Consider the following 13,025-nt stretch of genomic DNA (forward strand, 5'->3'; position numbering starts at 1 on the left):
CGCACCGCGGGAACCTTTTCATAGTACCAGAACTAATTGTGGAACTACCCACTTTTTGAGCGCAGAAACAGACCGGGACCCTTTTCGTTCGACTCAGTTTAAGGATTAGAGCAGTATCAATGGTTTCGCTGCTGAGGCTGATGTTCGAGCTTTTTTGTTTTTAATTTCTTTTAAATTTTGGTTATGATTTCCATATTTTTGGTGCTTTATTTTTTCATTTTTATTTGGCATGATTCACAGTGCATGCTGGTTAACTGCCCTTCTGCATTTGCTTGCTAAGTTTGTGCACATTTTTTAAAAATTTTATTTCACCTTATCGTGCATAACACTGTGTGTTGTTCACAGTATAGTGTTGTTAGTGTGTAGATTTTAAGTTTTTTTTTTTTTTAACAGAAATTAATTGTTTAAACATTTTTATATTTTAAAATTACATTTTTTTTTTTTCTTGGTAAAATACTCAGTTTTTTCATAGTAATTATTCATATTATTTTTAATCAGTGATGTAAACTTGAATTCTCTCTCCTATTTCTGAGCAATGGTGTGATTATGCAGTCATAAAGAAGTTTGAAATAGAGTGCACGAAATGCCAACAGACAAACAGATCATGTAGAGTGATCCTTCATTACTTTTTTGGAAGGGGGTCTTACTGACCTTATATGTATTACTGAGAACACTTTAACGCAAGCACAAAAATAGTTATGAAGGTTTAGGCATCACATAATGACATCAGTCTTATCTAATACTCTTTCATCTAATCTTTTATCTATCTAATACTCTGTTTTACATCCTGTATTGCTTTCATTAGCGGTACCATAAACTTGAAGAAAAAAAACCAAACAAACAAAAAAAAACTCCCCCGCAGTGGTGAAACACAATCAGTAGCTCAGTCACGCACCACTGATAGCTCATCCAAACATGGAGACAAGATGTCTGACATAAGCCGAGACAGAGTCTGTTTGTATTCATGCCAGAGACTCTGTTCTAGAGTAAAAAGAGTGAGAGCATTGTCATATAAAACTCTCCGATTTAACTAAAGCTCTCAAATAGGCATTTCTGGAAATAGGAAAACATGAATAATGTGTCTCTCATCAAGCCACCCCTTTGCCAGACGCTGTTGGCTTTACACCAAGCCATCAACTCAACAGAGTCTTCTCATCCCAGGACAGTCATGCATGCAATTACTACCACTCATTAAATACAAGAGGCCAGATCTGTGAAGATCATTATGTGTGATAGCATCCAGACACTGCACTCATAAAGCCTCATTGCGTCCCTCTGGCAAACAGAGATCCGCTTAATGTTTGCCCAGGATCTGAGCACAAATAAGCACCTCTCCTGCAACTGAGAGTGTACAGGCACATACACCCAGTTACAATTAAGGTCAGCAGCCCCTGTTCTTTGTAAACTCATGAGCACATCATGTCTGCTGAGACATGAGAGAGTTAGTTTGGACAGATTTAGATTGATGACCGTGCATGGTTAAAGCTCTTGAGACTTTGACCACAGCAGTATTGGAGTAATCCAGTATGGGAAGTAAAGTGATCCGCAAAACCCCATGGCTAAAGCTCAACTCTTTAACCTCCTGTTGCATAGAAGCCCTGCTTCACAAATAAAACATTGTTATTGTTCTGCAACAGTAATAGAAGTGGCCATCACGTTGTTAGGATAGTAATGATGGGCCGTAATCTTTTATATGAGTCAGATCATTGCAGACATGAAAAACTCCTGAGAACAACTTTGGTGTGTAATTTAAAGTGCATTAGTGTGTAGTTTGGTATATAGTTTAAAGGCTTAAAAATGCAACATTCAATTGAGGTATTTTTAGTGACTCTTTTTGCAGGTTACATTGCTTTGCCAGTAGTTGGCAACAAGTGACTGTCTTTGAGTCATTGAATAATTACTAAATTGATTTGATCAAAAACACTGATTTATTTAGCAAAAAAATACTGAATCACTGACTAACAGATGCATTCATAGTCAGATTCATTCAGAAACTAAACGTGTATTTTTTGAGTGAGTCATTGAATCATTGACTAAACTGATTAGTGTAGAAATTAAACAAGTGAGTTTCTTCATGAGTGAGCTACTGAATTATTTATTCTACTGATTGGTTCAAAAATACTAATTTAATCAAAAATGAAACACGTGCAAGTCACCGAATAACAATAAAACTGATTTGTTCAAAAACACTGATTCATTGAGGAATAAAAAATAGTGAATGTCATTAAGAGTGAGTCATTGAATCAATTACTCAACCAACTTAAGACGACTTCTTCAGGAATTGAATGTCATTATTGTATGTTGCTTGTTTAGATTTTATTTTAGTTGGAAATACAAAAATATACAACTGACTATATTGTATCTAAAATGTAATTAGCTCAATATTAAGTAAATATTGTTTGTGTGATTATTGATTAGTTCAATTATTGCATCTTAATACATCACAGAATCACTATTTGAGTGCAGCATATATAGCCAGTAGATGTCAATGCAGCTCACTACTAGGTTTTGGAACAGCTCTAGAGTATGAAACTAGATCTTACTATGGAATAAATGAGCCACAGAAGACCGTGACCTCTGGAACAATCCAGTTGAGTCTGTTTGTTTGTTCTGATATATTGCAAGTTTTTCATTCGGTGCCTGTCCGGAGAAGTCACGGTTAGAGTTCATGGCAGCCACAGATCCAAAAACAATTTAACCACTTTTGACAGGGGTTCCGATACTTGTCAGTTAGTATTGATGTACATGTCAACATGCATCCTAGCACAGGGGTGGTTTGGCTACAGAGACACGACTTATTAAGAACATTTGACAAACCAACATTAAAACGAAAGATTCAATTTTGTTTGTCCTGAAAAGTTCAAAGCACTTCATTTAATATTTTAAACCATGTTTATAAATATGAGGTAAAACAACATGTGCTGTTATGACTATAACGGACAGTGAATATTTGAAAGCCACAACATTTAATGTTTTCAAGACATTTTTGGTTATTATGACTTTATGCTCCTTTTTAGGATATGCCAGAGTTTTGTTTTATTTTATGTTACACTCTTCAGCTGAATTTTCCCCCTTACAGGCACATTGTGGTCTGTGGTCATATCACGCTCGAAAGTGTTTCCAACTTCCTTAAAGACTTCCTACACAAGGACAGGGATGATGTCAATGTAGAAATTGTTTTTCTTCATAAGTAAGTACAATTCCCTTTGGAATACATTTTAGAAACTTGATGGAGCCTTTCCGCACTGTAAAGAATATAATGACTGCATGTTACTAAGAAAAACAAATAAATCAAATGTAGTTGCCTGTTTTTATATAACAAAGAGATCAGCCAATAAGCTGTATTGACATTCTTTTGTTAGCCGCTAGTGGTGCACAAATGACACTGTTCTTATAAACTTATAGCATTCTCAAAAAAGCATTCTTTTTCATTATAACACACTTTCTCTTTTTGCCAAACTCTAGTATTTCCCCTAATCTTGAGCTGGAAGCCTTGTTCAAACGTCACTTCACTCAGGTGGAATTCTATCAAGGATCGGTCCTCAACCCACATGATCTAGCAAGAGTGAAGGTAACCTCATAAAAACTTACAATTTTCCCCAGTTTGATCTGACAGTTTAATAATGGGGTCAAACATTGATACATTTACAAATTAATTTGTTCATTACAGATGCAGAATTGTAGAGACATTGCTGATAATAATGCAGCAGATTGTTAGTATATTTTTGATGTTTTAATGCTGTTCTGATCACTGAGGCGTCACCTTTTCTTTTCCATCTTGTACAGATCGAGTCAGCGGATGCCTGCTTGATTCTTGCAAACAAATACTGTGCAGACCCCGATGCTGAAGATGCCTCTAATATCATGAGGTCAGTTCGGTGAAGGGTTACGTTTGCTATCAACACATTTGAGCACATCTTATTTTGATGTTTGTGGGCAGCATCATACACTCACTAGGGACATCCTCCTGTAAAAAAGATGGATTGAAAGCTGATGTCTTTCACCCTTCTGTGCTGTTAAAGGAAGGTGTGAATGGGATACTCGGCATCTCAGGTCAGATTCACACGTTATACCTGGACACAGATGAAAAGAGCCAGAAGAAATTTCCTTTGGGATGGAGTCAACTAATATTGCTCTGAAAAAGTGTATGTGAAGGGAGGGCAAACATATATCCCTTCCACCTTTCATGCTGGAGATGTTCTTTAGCCATGAGTAATGCACAGAATTGCACCCAGACTGGCCTGTTTGGAAAATGAAATATTAATTTAGGCAGGTCTCGGAGTGCTCTTTTGAACTAATGTGTTATAGAGCAGCTTAATATGGAAATAAATTCTGCACCTCTCTTACGAGACTGTAAAGAAATCCAGACTGGATTTCACAGGGAAATCATACCGTTCCGCCACATATCACAGGCTCCTCTATGGGAATGAAAGATTAATTCATTTTTTATTCATTCAGCAGATGCTTGTTTTTAATCCAAAGTGACTTACGATGGTGAATTCTGGGACGGTCCTCCTGGAGGTTAAAGGTGCACTCAGTAGGTTTTTGTTTATATGAGGGAGCAACCTGCTCCATGCAGAATAAAACAGATTTTTCTAGAAGATTAATATGTCTAGAGCCTTCATCTCATGTGAGTGTACATCATTTTAATATTGCTGTTCATATAATACCATTCAAAAGTTTGAGGTCAGTAAGAAAGAAATAATACGTTTGTTTAGCAAGGATGCATTAAATTGATAAAAAATGTAATTGTTACAAAAAATGTATTTCAAATGTATTTTATTTGAACTTTGAAATCATCGAAGAATCATGAATTTTTTTTTTGCAGTTTCCACAAAAAATATTAAGTAGTGTAACTGTTTTCAACATTGAAAATATTAAGATTTTTTTTTTCTTGAACACCTAATCAGCATATTAGAATGACCCCAAACTTTTGAAGTCTATCTTTGTGGATTTTTTTAAATAAGCAATACATTACTGAATGCACCTTTAAGCTAAATTCATACCTCTAAAGAAACAAACCATGTTTAAAATGTATATATTCTATCTTTTTTCTTTTTCCCACAAATGCTGTTTTATGTTGGCTTTAACTGACCTGTAAATTAATACAGTTTCTCCTCTTTTTTACAGAGTAATATCTATAAAGAACTACCATCCAAAGATCAGAATAATCACTCAAATGTTGCAGTACCACAACAAGGTAGGACGTGTATTTTTTCTGTTTCTATGTCAATTCAAATCAACAAGAAAATGAACAAGACCTAAAGAGAAAGAATACAAATAATGTACAAAGAGGCTATCATTTTAATAAAAAAAAAATAAAAATCTGACATGTGGCAGATAAACATGTGCCATATGAGAACAGGCCTTCAGATTCTGCTGTCCATGACAACAGGAATTTTATAAGTTCACAGGAATCAAATACAGTATGTCTACATATTTTTTCCCTTCAGTGTTTATCCCCTATTACAGCAACATGAACGCAGCTTTGTATTCATCAGGGAGTGCTGGAACAGGAAATAGATGTTAATGACTTGATGGATGTTTTTTGTTCATGGGACAGTTCACTCGAGAGCAGTTGAATGTCAACTGTTTTAGAGGACTGTCAGCGAACCCGCTGTGTTAGCAATGAGATATGAAATAGTGACGTGCTACTGTTATGAGATTTGCTTTATCAGTTTGACAGATTTATATAATCTAACAAGGTAGGGGAGACCGTGGACTGTTGTAACATGCTTCGTTGTGACAGTGTTTTGTGTTTCAGACCTTAATATAATATATATTAAGTTAATGTTTTTCTGCTACAAATTAATTTAGATCAACCACTTCTCCCTAAACTGTAAGAAATGTATTGATTTTATTTTATTTTTTTGCTGGTGTTTTTCATTACTACACTTGTTAGACTTCTCAGCAGGGGACATTGTTAACTTCCCCTTGTCTCGTCCTGTGTGTCCTCAGGCCCATCTGCTAAACATTCCCAGCTGGAACTGGAAGGAGGGTGATGATGCGATCTGCCTGGCCGAGCTGAAGGCAGGCTTCATAGCCCAGAGCTGCCTGGCACAGGGCCTGTCCACCATGCTCGCCAACCTTTTCTCCATGAGGTCATACATCAAGGTACTGTCAACCCGTCTTGAGCCTTGATAAAACCCATAGAGTAGAATCAGCCTCCATCCCCACTTCAGCTCAATCACCAGAGCCATTATGGTATGGAGTAAATCATCTTCTGAGCCTGGCGGTCTCATTTGGGACCTACTCGGGTCGGCAACACAGCATTGCCGCTGCCATTATGAGGTAATTTATATGAGTCAATGGCATGGCGGAAGTGAGAATGTAAATTAGTGGTTTTTCCTCTTGCTGAATTTACTGTCCTCCTGCGTGCCGATAGAGCGGGGAAATGCGAACCATGTGTCTGTTTCATAGTCAATGAACTGCACCCCAAAGCCATCTTTATTTATCGTCCAACTGAACCAGACTGCTCAGAATCGTACGGATTGCTCTTTTTAAGAAAACACTAAATAAAACGGTCCGAGGCCTGAATGACTGCAGTGAGGTGGTGGGTTGTTATCAGGTGGTTCAGATTTGGATGGAGCCCTTTGGAAAAATGGAGAGATCAAGAGAGAGCATGAGCGTGCGATCAGACTGAAGAATTTCGCAGAGATCGTAAAACTTATTCTGAAATCCGCAAGGGGTTATATTTTACTTTCTTTGATTAATTTTTTTCAAGACTGTGCAGGCTTTCAACATGGAGAGCAGCATTCTCTTGTCATAAAGAGATGAGGAATGACTTTGTAATGACTGTTTAAATGTGGCATATGTGGAAACATCTGCAGGGCACATCAGTCTTCTCATAAAAACATGGAGGAGAGACAGCCCAGACCACCCATGCCAGAGTGCAGCATACAAACACACACATCAGACCTCTCAGACCAATGTCCATACTTATAAAAGATACCATGGTAACACCAAAATCACTTTCTATGTCTCAAACAGGGTATCTGTTAGGGTGAAGAGGAAAGTGTATCAATACTGTTTAAAATGCCAGTCATCTCTTAATGAGTCTGATGGCAACATACTGTAATACAGAGAAAAATTAACATTATGTCCATCAGCTGTCAGTTGTAATTAGGTTAGTTGTAAAATAGGCTTTGTCCCAATACTACATTAGCTGCCTTACTGTCTGCTAGGGATGTAATGGTACACAAAACACTGCAAAAAATGGCTTATCTTACTTAGTATTTTTGTCTTGTTTCTAGTCAAAATATAAAAAAAATCTTAAATCAAGATACTTTTACTAGATAAGCCAAATGACTTAAGATATTTAAAACTCTCAAGAGTAAAAGTGACAGTAAAAACTTTTACATTGTTAGAAAAGATTTCTATTTCAAAATGTACCGTTCATTAAAGAATTCTGAAAAAAACAAACAAAATAATAAATATAAATATATATATATCAAGTAGCAGGTACTATTTACTCTTCTGTAATGCAAATATGTAATTTCTACTGCATGCATAAATAAATAAATATTATCAGCATGTTTAATGTTCAATAATCGTGAGGTAGATCCTTTAACTTTAATTGGCAACCATAACAAAGCCTCTCTAGTGGTATAGAAAATTTCTAGCAAACATTTCTTGTGCTTGTGTGTAGGCTTAAACAGCACAGGTGTTTTTAGGCTTTCGTCTGAAATATCTTCAGTCAGTTTCCATCAGCAATTTCACATAAGGCACAGTGATACCCAAATAAGACAACACAGACAATGTGTGAGAGTGTAAGGGCAGTCTGTCTGCTGCAGGAGCGAGGTTAGAGAGGGCCGGTGGAGTAGACAGCATCATGACTGATTTGAGTGGGCATTCAGGAAGCAGAGCAGAAGGGTGTTACCGAGAGGTGTTAATGAGACCCACACCCCAGAGACGCACACATTCACACAGCCACAAACACATTTGCATTATATCTGTTGTCCTAACTATAAATTTGTGATGTGTTGTGCCGTTCGCTACAAATAAAACCACAAGAATGTTCAGCATGAATATTTTATCTCTTCAGGTTTAACAAAAAAGCAGTAAGCAGAGGGGTTTTGGATCGGGCTCTCTAGAGGGACTGGAGGAAATAATTGTTCAGTGGGTGCGAGAGAACACGCCCGCAACACTTACATCAGCACTGACAGGCAGGGCGCAAACGCACGGGGTAATTTAGGGAGCCTGCAGTAAATGGCTGCCATCTCTTTAGGACTAAATGACAAATCTCTACCGATTAGTGCCGCCCTAAAAGATGCCTGCCCAGAATGCAAGTGCTCTTAGCCTGGCAGTGGGAAAGGGAGTCGGGCCTGGCTTTGAAAGCGTCTCTCTTGACTGTCTGTCAGACAGACGTTGGCTGGGTGAGATGGCTGACTAATGGCAGAGTGTTTGCCTAATAGCCCTGCTGCTTATCACAGCCCCACCCGCCCCACATCCTGAGACGCATGTAATGAGAGGATGATGAAGAGACCAGCTGTGAGCTCAGACACGGGAATATGCCTGGCCTTTATTCTCGAAGTCTGACAAAGGTTGAAATGTTACAGGTGTGAAAAAATGAGAGAGCAACTTCAAAGTGAAAGGCATGTTTAAGCTGTGTTTTGCATGAATGTTACTCACGGTATGAGACTGTGCACAATGCATCTTTGGGATTATTCACCTTAGTCAGGGTAGATGCCATATGTAATTTGATGCACATGAAAACAAGGCTTTGAGGGAAAGAATTATATACCATACATTTAGTAGATACACTGCCTCATTTTCTCAACCTATGTTTCCTAGAGCTTTTTGTTCACTGGAAGATTTTTGGAAAGACATGTTTGTAAAAGGATAGTTCACCCAAAAACAGTCGTCAGTTATTTACTCTCATGTTATTCCAGAACCATAAGACTTCAGTAGTATTGATTTCAGTGCCTCCATTGAAAATCCATTACACCAAAACTTACACACTTTAAAAAGTTCATAAAGGAATTGTAAAATTAATCTGTATGAATCAAGCAATTTAATCTAAGTCTTCTGAAGAGACACATTTACTTAATATGAAAAACTGATTTATTTAGGCTTTTATTCACATAAACACATGTACATAGTCTACATCAAATATGGTAAACAAACCTCATTGTTTTTGTTTTTTTTGCATCAAACTTTCCACTTACCATATTTAACGAGCTCTATGTATGCGTTTTTGATCAGTGTTTTTATATGAATAAAAGCCTACATTTAATCTATTCAATCTCAAAATCTTCTGAAGAGACACAATTCCTTATATAATATAAAGCAATTGTGTCTTGTCAGAAGACTTGGATTAAAGTGCTTGATTCATATGATTTTCTTTTATAATATATTTATGGTTTGGTGGAATGGATTTTTAATAGAGGCACATAAATCACTCAGGTTTCATTAAAAATATCTCAATTTGTTGATGAGCAAAAGTTTTATGGGTTTAGACAAGAAGTTGAGCAAATGATAACATAATTTTCATTTTTGAGTGAACTATCCCTTTAAGTCAGATATAATTTTCTTGAGTCTTTTTGTAAAAATGTTTAGACATGTTCTGATTGCTATCTAGCCATTCCCATCAAATTAAATATGCTGTCCTCCCTGACTGTGTGTATCTGAATCCAACTGTATTTTCTGTGCAGATTGAGGAGGACACATGGCAGAAGTATTATCTGGAGGGAGTGGCCAATGAAATGTACACTGAGTACCTGTCCAGTGCCTTTGTGGGGCTTTCATTTCCTACAGTTTGTGAGTAAGTATGCTTCTGCTCTAAAGCATGGGAGCTTTACAGCATGTCGTTACTCTGTATACAAACACATTGTAGTAAATATCATAAATTATTGCCTTTTAATATACTGCCAAATTTACTGCAGACCTGAACTATCACATGTCCTAATTTTGTTTGTCCACACTGAATGCGAAACTGTTACTTGACACAATCACAGCCAATTGGAACAAATTTGATGTTTAATGTTTAAAGCAAGATTTTTAACCAATGAGATTTCATGGTAATAGGGTCTTCTGATTGCACTAGATAAACATTAATTAGTTTGGGTCTTATGAATTTAAATGGCTAAATGATGACTTCTGCACACTAAATGTCTATTCTTTGTTTCAGGCTGTGCTATGTGAAGCTCAAGTTGTTGTTGATCGCTATTGAGTACAAGTCAGAGCAGAGGGAAAGCAGGTTTGTTCCCATTTGGTCTTCAGCTCCACCATTCACAATACACTGACCAAAGAGGGGCAAAGCAGTTGTGTCTCTCATTGGTCCTATAGATCCCCTTCAGTATAGTTATCCTTTTTTTCTTGCTAGACATTATGTTGTAAGAAAAGGCTGGCAGGTTTTCATCATTAAATCTCTCTGCAAGTAATCTAATCTGGGTTCAAATTGAAATCGCTCTCATTGAGACAGCAGCATGTTACGTTCTGTCACTGGAGGAAGTTCGCCTCAGCTCGACTCTCACAGCATCACAATTGCCAATCACTGTCTGTAAGAGTCACCGTGAAGCCAAAGAGCCATGACATCTGCTCAGACTCACTATGCTGTATTGATGAGGGTGTACTCTCCGAGTAAAGAGCCTTCTATCAATAGCACTCTTGTGGCATTCTGTTAAGTGATCCATTTGAACTAATAACATGAAATACTCTGTCTCAGTAACTTCGACTTTGCCAAATCCCACCACCCCTTCCCACGTCCACAACCTGTGTTCCAATGTTTCTGTACACTGTAACTCTTACTAATGCATTTTGTGTACAGTGTGTACTAATGAGTGTGGTTTAGAACACAAGTTGGCCTGAAAACACACACACATCAAAATATCAGCCAGAAGACCCTTTTTTGTTCCCTTTTTTTAATAGGGATTGGTGGTATGACAGTATATATTATGGGACACTAGAAATGTGTGTAAACATGCTACATTACCATTTATTTTACAGTAGATGGATATATTGGTTAGGACAGCTACGTGTCACAGAACATTCCATGCAATAAAGTGTGGGATGTATGCCAAACAAGTTTTTTTTTATTTTTTTTTTATTTTTTTTATAAGTTTTTGCTGAGTGATATTTGTTAGGCAAAATGCAGAGTTTACAGTGGCAACATTGCAAGGAGCATTTATATGGAATGCCAATGAGTATTTTACATATTTTAGTATTTAAGGGGTATTTTAACGTGGCTCATCCAGTCAATTTAATCTTAACTATCCATTTTATAATGTTAGTTTTATAGTTTTGAATCTTTTGTTTTTTACTCAGGTGTGACATAATGCAAATGTTTTTTTTTTTCCATTCAGTTACATTGACTAAGTATTAATTTTTTTTTTTTTTTTAGGTTTTCCAATAAATTCAAAGTTAAAAGACAAAATGATCAAATGAGATGAATTGTATTTATTTTGTGAAGTATTTAATTCTCTGGATTATCTCAAAATAGCTTTTAACATATGGTGATTTAATAAATGAACAGTTTTCTTGTTTGTAATATATACCATTACCATGTTAAAAATGAGTCATGCTGTGATATAAGATTTTGCCCATATCGCCTACCACTACCCGGTTTTGCCATATTGTCTCTCGGAGAGATCTGTATTCAGAACAGTTATGAACTAGTTTTTACCTTTTTTCACTCTTTATGAATCACCTGCCAAAAGTGTAACACAGAACCTTGTTTTTCCTCAATATCACATTATAATGTCACTCATGTCCAGTATTCTTCGTGGCAACACACGCAACAAACGACTGTAAAACAGTTCCTATAATTTGATTACTTTCTAATGGATGGCTGTTAAACTTTGGTTAATAACTTTACCAAACCTCACATAATGGCAAAACCTTTAGAGGGCACAACATTATACTTTAGTGTAACTCTCAATTTGTTGTCCTGGGCTGGTCTAAACTTGGAAGCGCACTTTGGGATTTAGACCATAATTTTTCCTTTGTAGGACAGACAAGTTAACCAATGTGAAGCATTTTTTTTTTTTTTGGTGAAAGTGACTGTTTTGCCCTCTACTTTGGAGATTGACTGATTTTTTTTTTTTTTCATTTTCTGATCTTAATGTGCAGATACAGATGACTGACACCTCGCCTCCTTTTTTTCCCAGTCTATGTTTGATTTATAATGTTTTCTTGTTGTTTGCAGAAGCAGAAAGCGGTATGCCCTCTTCATTATCTCACCCCTCTACACTTTAGATCAACTGTGGGAGAAAAGCTTAAGGATATTGTACCACCTCCCTCTCAAAAATGGCCAAAATCTCTCGCTATCTCTCTTATTGTGATTCTCTTTGTGCTTAATGCACTAACTTCTTTGCAGGCAGAGAGAGTAGTTGCTATTGTTCGATTCACTTGTTTCTTCGTCTGTGCTTTTCACATATCAACACAGCATTTATCCACTCCATGTTCATTCATCTCTGTTTTTTTGTTCTCGACTTCCTCTATTCTCCTTTCCTTTTTGATTATTTTTCAGTGTTCATCAGCTGCAAATCATTTCTGGCTGTGTCTTTTTCAGCGTTGTGCTCTCCATGCGAACAGTACTTCGTTTTTTTTTTTTTTTTGTAATGCACCAAGAAAAGTGCCCTAATAGGAAAACAGCTGTACTCAGTGCATTATATATCAGAAAATACTAGTGTTTGTCCATTAAGAACTGATGTGTCTCAATATGGCAAGTTTTAATTCAGCAGTATTAAATGCTAAACACTGATTGGTTAGTAAAGGCCACACTATTCATGGCGACCATCTTTGCCTTTTCTGTCATTACCACTCTAACACTGTATTGCGTTTGTATGTCTCTGTGTGTTGGAGCGACTGTGATTTGTATTTGTGTGTGTGATGTTGATTCTGACGAGTGCGAGTGTGTGACTGAATGGTCGATCAGTGTGTGTGTTTGTCTGGAACTGACTATCATCATGTCCCCAAATGCCTGTGCGTCTCTGAGTAGATGTTTATGAAGTGAGGTCACTTCCTGTCAGTTTGGTGTTCTATACAACAATCCAACTGCACAGAAGTTACTGCAACAGTTTGCA

The 13,025-nt window shown here is 36.8% G+C and overlaps 1 protein-coding gene across 1 annotated transcript in view; it reads left to right on the forward strand.

The window, feature by feature from the left end:
* Positions 1–13,025, forward strand: part of LOC107708442 (calcium-activated potassium channel subunit alpha-1-like) — a 285,003-nt gene that overhangs the window by 225,863 nt on the left and 46,115 nt on the right. Inside the window, exons 10-17 of the mRNA XM_016512675.1 lie at positions 3,080–3,190; positions 3,466–3,571; positions 3,787–3,869; positions 5,131–5,200; positions 5,959–6,114; positions 9,654–9,763; positions 10,130–10,198; positions 12,146–12,157. Coding sequence (XP_016368161.1) covers positions 3,080–3,190; positions 3,466–3,571; positions 3,787–3,869; positions 5,131–5,200; positions 5,959–6,114; positions 9,654–9,763; positions 10,130–10,198; positions 12,146–12,157 — 717 coding nt within the window. The remainder of the gene's footprint in view (positions 1–3,079; positions 3,191–3,465; positions 3,572–3,786; positions 3,870–5,130; positions 5,201–5,958; positions 6,115–9,653; positions 9,764–10,129; positions 10,199–12,145; positions 12,158–13,025) is intronic.

Source organism: Sinocyclocheilus rhinocerous, unplaced genomic scaffold (assembly GCF_001515625.1).
Source record: "Sinocyclocheilus rhinocerous isolate Xijiao unplaced genomic scaffold, SAMN03320098_v1.1 scaffold295, whole genome shotgun sequence".
Classification (NCBI taxonomy): Eukaryota; Metazoa; Chordata; class Actinopteri; order Cypriniformes; family Cyprinidae; genus Sinocyclocheilus; species Sinocyclocheilus rhinocerous.